General features: G+C 42.2%; 1 protein-coding gene across 1 annotated transcript in view; it reads left to right on the forward strand.

Moving 5' to 3' along the window:
• Positions 1-15385, forward strand: part of LOC310864607 (seizure protein 6 homolog) — a gene marked incomplete at its 3' end in the record, with an annotated part of 64939 nt that extends 49554 nt beyond the window's left edge. Inside the window, exons 8-15 of the mRNA XM_083773295.1 lie at positions 36-174; positions 9044-9240; positions 11475-11669; positions 12835-13026; positions 14294-14488; positions 14857-14892; positions 14996-15104; positions 15226-15385. Coding sequence (XP_083629421.1) covers positions 36-174; positions 9044-9240; positions 11475-11669; positions 12835-13026; positions 14294-14488; positions 14857-14892; positions 14996-15104; positions 15226-15385 — 1223 coding nt within the window. The remainder of the gene's footprint in view (positions 1-35; positions 175-9043; positions 9241-11474; positions 11670-12834; positions 13027-14293; positions 14489-14856; positions 14893-14995; positions 15105-15225) is intronic.
• Between the last annotated feature and the right edge of the window lie 330 nt (positions 15386-15715).

A 15715-nucleotide genomic window follows, 5' to 3' on the forward strand; every position in this document is an offset into this window, starting at 1 on the left:
ATGTGAAAAATAAATGAGTGTACTTTGTCCTCCAGCTGTGTGCAGCGGAGAGATGACCGACTCGGCGGGGGTGGTGCTGTCTCCCAACTGGCCCGAGGCGTACGACCGCGGCCAGGACTGCATCTGGGGCATCCACGTCGAGGAGGACAAGAGGATCATGATAGACATCCAAGTGTAAGTGATGTCACAGCTGATTGATTGTTTGTTTGATTGATTGATTGATTGATTGATTTGCATCATCACCGTGAATAAAAACACAATAAAGGAGCGCAAGGGCTCATTTCCATTATGGTCCTCTATTATGTGTGAGTGTACAAAATAATGGAACCAAAATGTCGTCCAAGTTCACTCTCAGAGAGGATCCATTTGGAAGAAAGAAGCAACGGGTGAGAGGACGGGAGGTCAAGTTTACGTACGCTAATGCTGAAATCCGTACGTTGTACTGTAAGTCCTCCCCGAAGTAGAGAGATGCAACTGTAACTAACACCCTCGATTCAAACCCGGTTCTCCTGCGGGGGGAGACCAAACCTCTACCGCTCAGATAAGACTTAAGAGGACATGCCCGCTGGCCATGGAAGATATTGGGCGTATGAGCTTCAGGCAGGGCTGTGTGTCAAACAGTAGCAGGTGTCATACCCGACACTATGGGGTCTACATTTCTCGTTGTGAGAGTAGTATTAACATACACTACCACACAGATGGGTTAAAATAAAGTTTTACACGTTCGAATGAAGTTCAAGATTGTAAAATGCAGAGAATAATTGAAACAAAGTGCGACAGTCAATACGTTCAAACAAACAACAAATGTTTAAAAATGGACATACTGTAGGTAGGATAGAATAGCTAGTTAGGTACAGCAGATGTAGGTTTCCCCCCCCAGGGCCATGCTTGATTTTGAGATACACAAAGGAGGGGTAGGACCTGATAACTTCCTACTCCTTTTTCCAACATGGGATATCATTAAATGATGATGTTAAGATAACTGTGGCACGGGTTTTATTTAAAAAAAATGATTTCCTTTGTATTTTCTCATTTATTTTGTTAAGTTCGAAATAAATAAATGAAATGAAACTCTGAGAGTGTACAATTGTCAACAAATGTATCCATTTGGTTATATTTATACGCTCTCTTGAGTTGTAAATGGATCATTTAACAATTATGAGACAGAATTACTCTCAAATCGAATACACTTACTCTACGTTAGCTGTGGAAAATAGTTTTTGTGACAGCAGGCACGAATGAGATGGGTTTTATTTCTCTCCAGTAGGTTAAGGATTCTGTGCCTTTTCCAGCACACGTTCTGAATAGATTAGCCAGTAAGCCTCTATTCTCACTCTCCCCTGGTGTGTGTCTCTCAGAACAGGCTTTGAAATGAATATGTTCTGCTTGTGAAACCACTCCCAGCCACTTATCCAGACTTCTCAACAGTAATTCGGCTCATACACATGCACAGTGCTATCATGCACATCCACACAGCCACAGGCAGGCGGACGGACGGACGGACACCATCCCTCAGACACTTCACACAGTAAAATCTGTGTTCATGTAACGTATTTGTAATTCTGAGAGTGAATATAGAAATGTGGTTTGAGAGGCGGCCTGGGAATCAGAAGGTCACTCACTGGTTCTACCCGTGGCTTGCCCAGTGTGTGTATAAATGTCCCTGAGAAAGACACTTAAGGCCCAGGCCGTAGCGTAACGGTCTGGGCACCGGACTGGTGATCCAGTCGCGGTGTGCCGCGGGTTCGACTCCCGGACCCGACACAGCCTTTACCGCATGTCATCCCCCCATCTCTCTCCCGTTTCCTGTCAGCCTACTTTCTATCCCTTAAAAAAATCAATAAAAGGCGTAAGCCGGGCCCAGGCCGTAGCGTAACGGTCTGGGCACCGGACTGGTGATCCAGTCGCGGTGTGCCGCGGGTTCGAATCCCGAACCCGACACGGCCTTTACCGCATGTCATCCCCCCATCTCTCTCCCGTTTCCTGTCAGCCTACTATCTGTCCCTTAAAAAATCAATAAAAGGCGTAAGCCGCAAAAAATATCTTAAAAAAAAAAAAAAAGGCGTAAGCCGCAAAAAAAAGAAAAAAAGAAAGACACTTAACAAAAGAGCACTTTAGCACTTCCTAACAGCTCTCCAAGTGCAAATCAGCCCCATCTATGTCTAGATACAGTGGGGCGCCCACTGTATTGACTGTTGTCATTGTCAATGTGTGTTTAACTGCTGCTGTAAACAAACATGAAACATTTAACAAACATATGGCTGCTGCCATTCGATTTACGTCATAAGTGCTATAAATAAACATTAAAAAGCCCATAGACTTAGCAGCCGTTATCTTCAAAAGCCATGCATTGGGGGGGGGGGGGGGGGCTAGCACCCCTCAAAAATAGCCGATCTACAAGTTCACTAAGCGCCGTGTTGTGACACGTATCTAAATAATAACTACAAGAGCTTGTGACTAAAATAATTAACTACATTGAATCCATTGGAACAAAGGTTCTTTTTTCCATTTCCTGAAAAGTAACAGCTTTGGACAATGGACATAGAAGGTTTCCACCTACGGCCTAACACGCAATTTGATGTTTCCACGAGCAGCCATACAACACTGAGATATGACAGGATTTCTGCCAAAAGCATGTTTAGAGGTCAGGTTAGCCCAATGGGTTGACAAGCCTCAAACACAAACCCTGCTGCAAGGCGTTGGCGATGGTGTGATTAATTTTACATACTCTCACAAGGACGGCCTCACACGGACTTAATGTGACTGACGTGAGTGTGATGTTTGTGAGTCACATCAGTCACATGATCTCAGCTTGCTCATCACATGTCCAGCAAAATGACAAAACATTAAAGCCTCCTACATGGAAAAATGTTTGGTCATATTTATACTTCATGAAGTAAAGCACTACAGTGAATAAGGACTTTTACGCACTCGAATAAAAACATTACAACACCAGGGCTAACAACCAAGAGAGGGAAAGATTTTTTTTTTTTTTTAGAGAATCAATTAATCAAGGGCAGGGATGAAATGGAACCTGTCAGAGAGTTTAAGCCAATCTAAAGTAAGAACAAAGATTTCCACAGAGCTCAGCTTCTTCCTGTGAGATTGAACAAGTCGTGGCAATAATTGGGGTGGGAGGTGAATGTCCTTGTTCTTGCTGGTTCAGGCATATTGCTTGCGTATGATGACCCTGCATGATGTCCCAAACTGTTTTTTGCCTAGCAATCCTCGAAGTTCAAGGTTCATGTATATATTGTTACGCAGGTACAGTACATTATGAGTAAAACATATTTTCACAGTCACAGTACCTGCTATACGAGTTTAGGTAGCAACAGGCACGTGTTGGGAGGAAAAAAAAGACCAGATTTGCATTTCCCCCCTTCCAATGCATTCAAGTATGTCATGAGCTATAGAAATGATAGCAGAAGAGGGTGCTGCTAATGGACAGACTCAAGATCACACAGAGGGCATCATGGCTCCTTTGTTCGCATGCACTTCATGGATTTTAAAAGCCAGCCAATAACCATGAGGGCAACAAGACTAACATTGTAAAAGCCCCGCGCAGCAGACCCTAAAACAGAGTCAGTGCTGCTCTTACACCAAACCCAGGTTAAGGTTTGGTATTATAACAAACATATCAGCAGTGGTGGGAAAAGTACTCCAATGTTGCAGTATAAATACTGCAATATAAAAATACTATATTACAAGTAAAAGTCCAGAATTCAAAATGTACTAAAAGTATAAACGTATTGGCATGAAAATGTACTTAAAGTACCAAAAGTAAAAGTACTCATTATGCAGAAATGTCCCATCCCAAGTTTTTAAATGTATAAAATCTTTTGAAAATAGCAGATCTACAAGCTTACAATTGTGAACCCCCCCCCCCCCCAAAAAAAAGCTCTCGCCCAGCTAACATTTTACAAAAGACTAAGGTTCCAGAACATCCTGAAGCTGTGTGCGTGCGTGTTCCACACTCCACACGTTCCAAACTCTCCTCCCTTCTGTCTCCAAAACAATGGAAATGCACTTCCCATAGCAATCAGAAGTTACTGCAGACTCACTCCCAATCTTCCGCTGTAGTCTGAAAACCCACCTCTTCAGACTCCATCTTAGCCTGTAGCACTTGCCCTAGCCTCGACGACCTTACAGGTGTATACTTATGAAACTTATGAAACTTAGATAACATTTTATGTAGACATAGCACTCTAGTTACACATACTTATAGTTTCATCAGCATATAGATATTCCACTGTTAGGTTCTAATTAGATTAGATTCATGATGACTATTTTTATGTATTTGATGCATTAATAATGGGTTTTTTTCTTGCTTATCGCTCTGGATTAAGAGCTAATTGCCTAAATTGTAAATTGTCTAAATTGTGTGTGTGTATGTGTAAGAGCACGTGTGTGCGTGCCGTGCGTGTGCCGTCCGTGCGTGCATACAGAGTCAAAGCGGCGACTCTTGTGGATGAGCGTGGTCTCGTTAGGAGGGTGGACACTAGTCTGGACACACACTTTGACATTAATGAGAAGACGTTCAGTTCAACCCACTATTATCATTCATCACCATGTCTGTAGCAGCAGTTACAGAGGAACGGTGTACATAACGAGGGCTGATTAATTCATTTAGGCCAAACAGGAGGGTTGGCTCAATGCTAATTAACACGGGAGCAGGAGTCGAGACGGAGCCGTGTTGTTGTAGAGGCGAACAACAGGTGACTCCAACAGTTGTGATTCCCACCTGCAGTCATAATGATCGTGTCATCTGCACACAGTGGCAGAATGCCTGCCAGTTTAACGCTGTGGAAATTTAGATTTGTTTTTGTCAGCGTTGTCAAGACGGGTTAGTATAGTCAGTCGTTAATGTAGTAGATAAGACACCTGGCTTCACTCTGACCTCTTGTGGAGATGATTGTGCATTACAATGTGCACTATAGGGTTTTACAAACCAGGCTGAAGACTTAAGAATAAATAAACAAACAATGACAATAACTATTTCTATAGCACTTATATCACCAACAGCACAGCACAAACAATAAAGTACTACGAGACAAAACAAATTAACACTCTTATGGCATATAAGCAAGTTGCAAGTGTCCTTTACACTTTAGCCAGTGCGTGAGGAGAGGCTCGTCCACTCGGAGAGCCCAGTAGAAGGCCTCGTCATTTGGAAATGTGTTGGTTGGACAGTGGAATTCAGCACCATTCCACAGGAAGGTGGAATGGTCATTTTTCAATAAACCCTGGAGCTCAGTCAGTAGAGGGTCAATGCCCTGGCCTTTAAAAATCAATTCTTTGTAGTTTAATTTAAAAAGGAATAACGTCCAAGCACAAGTAGAGGGAACCTCATTATTTTAAAATGTTGCGAAATATCTGTTTTTGTTGAATGAGTCCTCTCCTCTATTCAGCCCAACCGTTATAAATTAATGCCGCATATTATACTTAATTGTTGTACTTCTTCACCACACTTTTTAGATACTTCAAGGCAGCCGTCATACTGCAATTAAATCAATGCTTTGTATAACCCTACCTGATTACATGATGATTACATTATTAACGTAAATCTTCACTTCCAACATCCTTCTCCTTGTTTTGTTTTCATCTCTGGTGGAGACAATTCAGTATGATTAGTGTCTGCATGTCTCTCTACAGGTTAGACATTCTGAAGACAAGACATACAGAAAGATTTACTGAGAGCCTGAGATTATACATCATGTATCTGACAGTTTACTAAAACCCGTTCAAGCGTTTGGCCCAATGCCTATACAGTAGGTTCTGCAAAACATATCATGGTAACATGCCTTAGGATCTGTGACTACGTGTGCTCTGAGCAACCTCACATGGAAACCGTAGTCAACTTTAAGCCTGATCAGAAATGACTTCCGACCCAAAATATCAGACCTACAGTACAAGCTCACAAAGTGTTGCATGCTCAGCACATTATGAGCTTCTAGGTCTGCTAATTCCGGTGTTTGAGACCGTTGTGCGACAAAGCATAAATTAGGCACATTTACTTATGTCATACAGCATCTTCAACACAGACCTATGCTGTCTTGCCTCATGCTCTATGGATAGAAAATGGAGGCTTAATTTTACTCCATTTGCTGAACACAAAACAGAGGGATCAATTCCAGCTCCTCCTCATTCTTCTGGGACACACTTTAGTTCAGCTCAAATTTGTGTCAAGTTTTCTGATGTTTTTCCTCTCAGCAGATGATATTTGGGCTTAATAGGGGCAGCTTAGAGGTCAAACCTGAAGAGAAGTGTTCACACACATGCAAAGAGGAGAGAGTCGTAAACTGATCCCAATTGAGAATAACTCTATAGAAATGTGCAAAGTTCCTATACAGTATGTCCAATAATATTTCTTGCATAGAGGAAAGTCAATAGGATGACCAAAAGCAGTGTAGTTCTACCTCTTTGGAGCATGAATGATTTTATGGAAACCTGCCGAGTAGATGTTTTGTTTGTGTGGAAGTGGAATATTTGGCCGATCATCTTTAGAGCCCTGTGAGGCTTGAAATAGATGGTAATAGGAAACATTTTATGTAGACATAAGAGCAAATAGGAAAGCAAATATGCCATCAGGCTAACGCAAAGAAAGAGAAAGGGGAGAGACTGCTTGAATCATAACTTGTGGTAGAGTAGGGGGGGGTTGAAATATGACTTCCCCATCTGCCACTCATTGGAACACATTCTTATGAAGGGAGGAAGATAAATTATTTTGGCCTACATTTTAAACAGTCTCATGGGTATCTCAAAATAGCATTATAGCCAGCCAGTCTATTCCAGTAGATGCAGAGTTAAATCTATTAATATGCTGTATATGTGATGCAGGAGACAGGTGAATGATAGCTACAAGACAATGTTTTCCATCCAAGGTTGACTGGAGAATGCAGCTAACTTTTTTACCACCCTTAAGTGCTCACCAAGACAGCCAGTGAACATTAACAGAAGACAACCCACAGATGCGCTCAGAGACCTGCACAGCTATTTTGACACCTGCCTTGAGGCACATAAAGAACAACCGCAGTTTTCCCTGCAGATTATTTCAGCAGGGAACTATGACGGGTTCCGCGGCTTATTATTTCTCCTTCCTCCCAATGCTTGCCCTCCCCTATCTCTGAATAAATGTCAAGCTTTGCTCTCGCTCAGAAAAGAGGGCAAGGACTTATGAATCTCTATATGGAAAGGTTAATGCATTCTTAAGTTAATCAGTTACAGCAGAGCTTACGGCAAACTGTGTTTTTCGTGAGTTGCCAACTCGCCATTGTATTTGCTCTCACACACACGTGTCTAATATAATGAATGAGTCTGATTATTTCTGTTTTCTCCATTATAGATTCAATACCTTTTCCCTCTTCCCGTATTTTGTGGCCAGGATGTTTAACCCATTCTGACCTGAGATCAGATTCATACGAGGTTTCCACTGGACACACGCTGGTCTGACGAACCCATTCTGACCTGAGATCAGATTCTAAAAATGTCAGTTGTTCTTCGATTTCTTTCAAAAATAGCAGACCTACAAGCTCGTATCGCGCCACTCGGTGGCGCGATATGAGCTTGTAGATCTGCTATTTTTCAATAGCTAAAGCACAACATGATGCCAACACCAAAATGGGTGCCCGGTCAGAATTGGTTAAGTTGTTTGCTTTTTGTAAGAAAACCTAAATACTAAGTTGAAGGATTCACAGTCATTTGTGCAAACTGAAAAAGTTTGCCTTTTTCCAAGAGGGGACATTACTGACTCAATAATCATGGCATTGATGTTGTGTCCAGTTAGGGACCGGCTAAGAATGTTTTAAGGTGTTTATTATGCTGTCGTATTTGCACATAATATTATTTATAGTGTGGTACATTTGTGAGAGCAGAGTAGCGGCAAAGAAAAATGTATGTTGAATTATTTAGTGCTCTTTACAACACATCAGAGTCATCCATTGTCTACAGGGTGCATTGCAAGGGGGGTCTGCCATGGCACCCCATATGTCCTCATGGCAGTTCTCAATTGTAAATAGGAAAAAAAAGAGTTACCAGGCAAGTTAAAAAATATCACAAATTCTGGAAAGAACGTAAACCATTAACATCAAATAAATCACCCAAAGTATGAATCCCCTTGGAACTCCATCTGGGAAAACGAATAGGACGATTGTCCAAAAGCAAACCATCATTGTTGAACACTGGGGAAAACGAATTCCATTCCAAATCAATCTTGCACAATTTTTCAGCCGCTCTCCACACTGTTACTAACTGAGAAATGATTGGCCCAAAGCGAACTTTGCATTGATTATTCGTTATGTTTGAATAGATCAGATCTCTCAATTCAACAGGATGAACCAAACTCTCCTCAAGCTCTCGCCAACAAACCTTTATAGTTGAGTCGAAATATCTTAAAAGGGGGCGAAGAGTGAAAGCCCAATAATATAATTTGAAGTTAGGCAACGAGAGACCGCCATCAGCTCTGGCCCGCTGTAACAAGGAAAGTTTGAGACGTGGGCGTTTCCTATTCCACACAAATTTAGATATAGCAGAATGAATCTTAGTCCAATACTGTGCTGGCGGTGGCAGTGGGAGCATAGAGCTCACAAAATTAACCCTAGGGAGGACATTCATTTGTTTTTGTGTTCCTTGTTTTTGCTGTTATGTGTTGTTTTATATGTGTTTTGTTTTCTTTAAGTCATTCAGGTTGTTAACGTGTATTATTGTGTTTTTGTCTTAAAATAAAAAAACATTTGATAACAAAAAAGAAAACACTGCAGGCTGCAAATAACGGCACAAATGCACGTAAATATTCCTCTTGTGTATCTACTGTAATACACAGAAGTGTTCAATGCTCTACCCTACAAGATCAACAAGGTTATGTCTGGGAACGTATCCAGCTATTTATTTTGTGTAAATGATGCCTGAATGACTCAGTATTATGGTCTCCCTCTGTGAATACTCAATTGATTTAATCGATTATTTAAAGAATATAGAATAATAAAACGATACAAAACATAATCGCTAAGAAAATAATGCATTGTAAATCCTAATAATTTCTCCACAGACTCCATGTTGGCAAGAATGACCTCTTGACCTTCTATGACGGTGATGACCTCACAGCCAACATCCTGGGTCAGTACAGTGGCACCCGGTCGCGCTTCAAGCTGTACACCTCCATGGCCGATGTGACCATCCAGTTCCAGTCCGACCCCGCCACCAACATCTACGGCTACAACAACGGATTCACCGTCCACTTCTTTGGTGAGGGGCCGTCACGGCGTCACTGATGAAACACTGCCTTCCTTATTCTTAATCACATTAGCCCTAGCATGCCTTTTCTGGGAATGTCGTAATGGGTGAACATTTAGCGGAAATAGGCAAACATCTTAGGCATGTACCGATTATCGATATAAATCCTGACGAATAAAATAAAAAAGTTGATTTTTGAAAAAGAATTTGAAAAGCATCCTGTGGATTGTCAAAACAATTATTATTCTCTAGAAAACAGTTCCTTGATAACATGAGTTCTTGCTTTCTCCTTTTAATGCTTTAGGAGATTGTTCACAACTGGCTTATGTTCACAAATCCTGACAAACAGAAGGACATTGTTAAGATTATCCACATGCACAGAATAGCAATAATACATAAAAGATAGTGCGCTATTAAACCATAATATATTGGCACTGCTGCGGTCGTCTGCAGTGGACCGACCGAAATAATTCAATAGTTCAAATCCAATATATTTGATGAAGTCGTTACAATTTATTTTCGCCCAGTAGCAAAGTGATGCTGGTTATAACCTCGTTTTGTTTCTGACGGCTGGATACTGTTGCTAGGTTACAGGTATAATAAGGTAAATAAAACAGAGTGATAGGTTCATAGAGAGTCGGTGGGGGTTATCGGGCGATATTTGCACTCATTAGACTAGAAACTGTCATACTGTAGTGTAGACAGTAAGTACACACAGTAAAATCCTCAGTATTCATTCCATTTGTACAAATGTAACCCGAAGGACCCTTAAAAGGGGTTATAGTAAAAAAGAAATCACAACCGTTTGAAGTGAGGAGCACTCTTATCGTCACGCATCATCATACATCATACATTCCGTGCTCAGCCAATCAAATCATCACAAATGTCATTCTGGCCAATCACTTTTGGCGTCTTCACTTTTCTGCCCTCACTTTTATCTTCAATGTGTACTTCGCTCAGCCAATCAAATCATCGCTCTGGGGGTGATCACAAGTCAATGTTTGTGTTCAGACCCGGAAAGCTGGCATAGGAGGAACCCTCAACACACAAAGCTGTGCATAGGAGCAGGCTAGTGGCCAGTGGCCACCCAACCACAAACAGAGACACTCAATAACAGTGTACTGTGTTCCACATCAGTTACATTTACCCAGTGCTTAATGTCCTGGTGTCCCTAATGCCCCCCATGTGCTGCAGTGAAAGGGACAACAGACTGGCTGGTGCCACTGCCAATATGCTGTGGCTCTCCTGGCACGCCACACAGGGCACCGGTCTTGCAAATTAGCAGCTTTAAAGCCCCCAGTGCTATACTTTAAAGAGGCATGAAAAACCCTAGGCTGATTTTGCAGTTAGTTTTCTGGTTCAGGGTAAATTCTGAAACGTACAGGCTGAGGCTGCATAAAGCTTACCATATAGTGCAACATGATGTAAGGGCAACACAGCTGCAGCTCATAAAATGTGCAAATGTGCAAGCACTGACAATACTGCTGGCTACTGTCTACTTTTGCAACACGTTGGCACACCTAAATCACTTTAACGTGTACAGGACAACAAACCACAAAAACACCCTGTTTGTACACTCCCTGAGAGTGTATAAACGTAACCCTCAGGGGTCGAGTTGGTTGAATTAGTTTGAAAAGATGAGGATGTTACTGTGTATGTGCAATCATCAGTATTTACGTCGCATATAGGACACAGCACAGAACGCTTTGGTGTATTCCTCAGAGTCTACCCTAGAGTTGTCTCACTGGAGCCGTATATCGCCATTATCAGCTATAGAAGACGACAGAAATATAAAGTGTCTGCCCTACCATAAATAACTGTAACTAAATAAATGTGTCTGCGTGTAGGTTATCTAACTACAGGTACACACTGCCCAATTGCCCAATGCCAGTCCATGCCTGTATATTGTAATCCCGTTATTACACCAAAAATGTTACAATATACAGTATAGTATAACAACGTGTTTTTATGTAGGCTAGAGCTAATGTTTATCATGGTTTGCATTATAGACAGTAATGGCACAGCCCTTGTGTGAAATGGGACATTCTGCATAATGAGTACTTTCTATGTTTGGTACTTTAAGTACATTTTGATACCAATACTTTTGTACTTTTATTGAAGTAAACTTTGATTACCAGACTATTACTTGTAAGGGAGTATTTCTACATTGCCGTATTGATACCCAAGTAACAAATGTGAGTCATTCTTCCACCCACCGCTCGGCCATCTCTCTCTCTACTCTACAGAGGTGCCGCGGAACGACACGTGTCCAGAGCTGCCGGAGATCACCAACGGCTGGAAGAGCACCTCCCACCCGGACCTCATCCAGGGCACGGTGATCACGTACCAGTGCTACCCCGGCTACGAGGTGCTGGGCTCGGAGATCCTCATGTGTCAGTGGGACCTCACCTGGAGCGGAGAAGTGCCCACGTGTCGGGAAGGTGAGTGAGGGCACCTCGATTATTTAACCCCTCTTTTTTGTCCTTCCAGAAGCCAAGTTGTACGGGACGAACAGTTATTTGTTGTCTAAAACCTCTAAATCACTGGTTCTCAAAAAGTGGGGTCCACTTAAGCCGTATAATATTCAATAAGATCACACCTGTGTGAAGTGAGGGGCGCTCTTATCATCACACATCATACATCATCTCATTCCGGCCGAATCACAATTTACGTCCTCGCCTTCTTCAATGTGAGTTTACACAAACACTCAAAGTTGGCCATTCATTGTCAATGGCATTTGTGTGTGCAAACACACTAAAAGCTGTACATATCTCCCCTCAAAATAGGCAATAGGTGTGTGTGTGTGTGTGTGTGTGTGTGTGTGTGTGTGTGTGTGTGTGTGTGTGTGTGTGTGTGTGTGTGTGTGTCACAAACTAATGGCTGAAAGGTAAAAAATAATGGAAAAAACAGCAGTCAACAATGCAGTGAGGCCAAACAGCAGTGGACAAGCCGTCACCAACCACAGCTTCTCCACTGCATCAGACTGGCATGCAGACTTTCCCCCTCACAAAACTTTTAACTGGTGGTGTGGTGTTAGGAGAACTCAGGACCTGAGGATTGGAGGCTTCTATCTGCCTGTTTAGAAAGGGCTTATGCTGATCGCTCATGATGTAATTTTGTCCTCTAGTGACCTACCTCCCTCTGCTACACTAAGTTTAGTCTATCTTGAGCTTGGATGATGTTTTTGGTTATCTTATAGCAGTAGTGCTGATCACTACACAATGCCAATACAATATGGAAAACACTGATATTAATGGTTAATTACTTTGAATAATAGGCATTGTAACAGCCGCTTACACTACACAGAATAATAGAAGACGCTAAAGATTTTAAACAATAAACAGTTACAGTATTTATCACATTGAATGTTATTATGTTGCTTGTGTTAACCCATTTAGACCTGTTGAAAACCCATTCGTCTTACGTCGAGGAAAGCATCCGTGTTATTTTATATTTTCATCTGCGACAGAGGCCGAGACATTGGGAATTCTGTAAAAGAAAAAAATAATCTGTGTTTTTAGCATCAGGTGTACATTTCTCAAGTCATGTGATTGTTATTATTATTAACACAGTTCTGTACGATGTGATTTTATGTGCCCGGACCAGTATTGATGTGTCAAGACCCAGGGAACGTAGAGCACAGTCGCAAGGTGCAGACGGGCAGCCGCTTTGCAGTGGGATCAACAGTGCAGTATACCTGCAACAAGGGCTACAGCCTGTCTGGCAGCAGCCTGCTCACCTGTTACAACAGAGACTCAGCCATCCCCAAGTGGAGCGAGAGGCTGCCTAAATGCATCCGTGAGTCAACAGAAACACGCACACAAGCATGCACGGCACACGCACACACAGGATTATGTGATTTACAGCCGTGGTTCTCAACCAGAGGTCCGGGGACCACCAGAGGACGTGTGGTCCTTGAGGGGGTTCCACGTGGTCCCCAGCTAAATGGTGGAGTCGATAACCAAATGGACCCTTAAAAGGGTCCATTTGTTTTCATTTTACACTCTCAAAAGTTAAATTATTGTTAAACATTAAGCATTAGAATGTAGAGGAATTGTTGTTTTGATTGTTTGCCTGTTATCTCTCCTTTGGTACCGACATCAATACAGCATGGAAATGTGGACGTAGTCTTTAGTTCAGCTGTTCAGCAGTTTAGTCCAAGAGGCTAAATCTCTCAAGTGGTGGTCCGTGGCTCAAATGCAGAATAAATAAGCCTTGATATGAAAAGGGTTGACAACCACTGCTTTATACAGTACGTAAAGTATAACTTTTTCCGAGGCAACCAGGCTAAATCAGCACTTTTTTTGCATCATGATAGTTTCTCAACCAGTGGCCCGCCATGGCCGACTAGTGGTCATGACATCTGATGGTCCGTGGGAAAATATTTAAAACATGCTTAAAAACGCATACTGTACCGTTGTTAAATGTATCAAAAATAAAATATGTTTAAATAATATTTGGTAGGTAAAATGTAAGAAAACGTATGAATAGGCGTAGTGTGGGGGAAAAGGCTTGAAATGAAAGACTTGATATACTTTGTTGTGCTGATCTGTGAGTCACAGAGACGAGTTGAGCTAATAGCTTGTAGATCCCACCATTTTCAGTGGGCAACGCCACACACAGGTAAGAATAAATATGTAATCTGTAATGGAATAGAAATCACTTCTTATATACTAAAATGATCTACAATATTTTAATGTGGGGAGGGGTGGTCCATGAGCATTGTTCGAAATATGCTAGTGGTCCTGAGCTCAAAATAGGTTGAGAACCACTGACGCAGGATAATGTGATGATCATCTACTACTAAGTTGCCCAAGCCGTACTGCCCGAACGTTCCTCTGCTCTAAAACGTATAGGTTTTGAGAAGGTTATGTGCAATGTGTAGCAGAGTGGCTCAGAGCCCTCCAGCCTGATGGTCTCAAAAGTCTAATATCTCCCCCGGTCCATAGGCATATCCCTTTTGTCTAGTGGTTAACATATTGGACGTTCACGCGGGAGACCTGAGTTTGCATCCCGGGCGCTACAAATGCATGCATTGTCACCCTCCCTCTTCTCTTCCCGTCAGCTGAGCGCTACGAGCCCTGCAGGAACCCTGGTGCACCCTCCACCAGCATGCAGAGCTCAGAGAAGGCCTTCTACCAGGCGGGGGAGACGCTCACGTTCTCCTGCCACACCGGATATGACCTGCAGGGGGAGCCCACCATCCACTGCATCCCCGGTCACCCATCACAGTGGAATGGCACGCCCCCCGCCTGCAGAGGTAGGTAACGACTACACGCCATAATTATGCATTATGTAACATGCCACACACAGGAAAATAAAAGGTGCAAACTGGAAACGAAACAGCTTGGTAAAAAAATAATAATAACCTTTTAAACCCTATATATCCACTTAAACCCTCCATTGACCGGTGTCTCCCACGGGTCTATCCTTGGATCTGCAATTTCTTTCTCCTCCTCAAACACCAATTCACTTCGCAAGAAATAGCTGATCTGATCTACAAGCTCACAACACCTTGTGCTTGTGAGCTTGATCTGCTATTTTCTGTGAATGGATGGCTATAGCACAGTACTAGCTTTTTGACTGTACTTTTTGGCTACTCACTAAACTGTGATTACTCTTTTCTAGCATCAACCCAATATCTGAATGAACGTAGGCTGGATGGTATGTCATTACAATGAAGCATTGCAATATCATTCGAATATTTTGTCTATTACCAAGGAGCCTCCATACAACAATGTGTTTTATTCTATTTTTCTTATTTTAGTTGCTGATTCAGAATATGGTATGGAGGGCACCCATGTAGCCCTCGCAGTTTTCATTCCAACTGCAGTCATTTTGGTCATTGTCCTTGGAATGTACATCTACTTTGCAAAGTAAGCAGCAGGGAAATGTTGGTTTACAACGTATTATCATTTGCAATTTATCTTTACTCCTTTTATTACATTTTTCAATTTAAACAAGATTTTATACAATGCTTCTCCCCTCGTCACGCAGATTCCAAGGGAAGTCTATCAGAATGCCGTCATCCTTGCCTCCGTATGACAATATGACTGAGGAGTCAGCTTTTGAAAACCCTGTATATGACAGCGGAGTAAGTACAGATTTCATGAATCTACAAGACGTGGATTCACAGAACACCATTGTGCTGTCCTGATCCACCATCAACCATCTGGCACAACCACGCCTGCCATTTCATGTTTCACCAGGAGAGGGCAATGTCCACCTCATCTTCCATCCCATCGACAGGAATGCACTGACCTCCAAACTGGTCCTGCTTCAACAGGCACTGTGACCTCTCATGCGAATGCTTAGTTTTAAAACTCTCTTTTGTGTTTCAACTTCTTTTTAACTTTTTTAACTAAAGGTCCTTGCAGACTGATGCGTTTTTTCTGAAAAGCAGCAGAAAGAACGTCTGCAAGGATCTTAAGGGTTTTACATTTGGATTTCTAAATAGCAAGAGTCTGAAGACTCTGCTAACCAAATG

The sequence above is a fragment of the Protomyctophum parallelum genome, assembly GCF_964188405.1.
Source record: "Protomyctophum parallelum genome assembly, chromosome: 1".
In the NCBI taxonomy this organism is placed as follows: domain Eukaryota; kingdom Metazoa; phylum Chordata; class Actinopteri; order Myctophiformes; family Myctophidae; genus Protomyctophum; species Protomyctophum parallelum.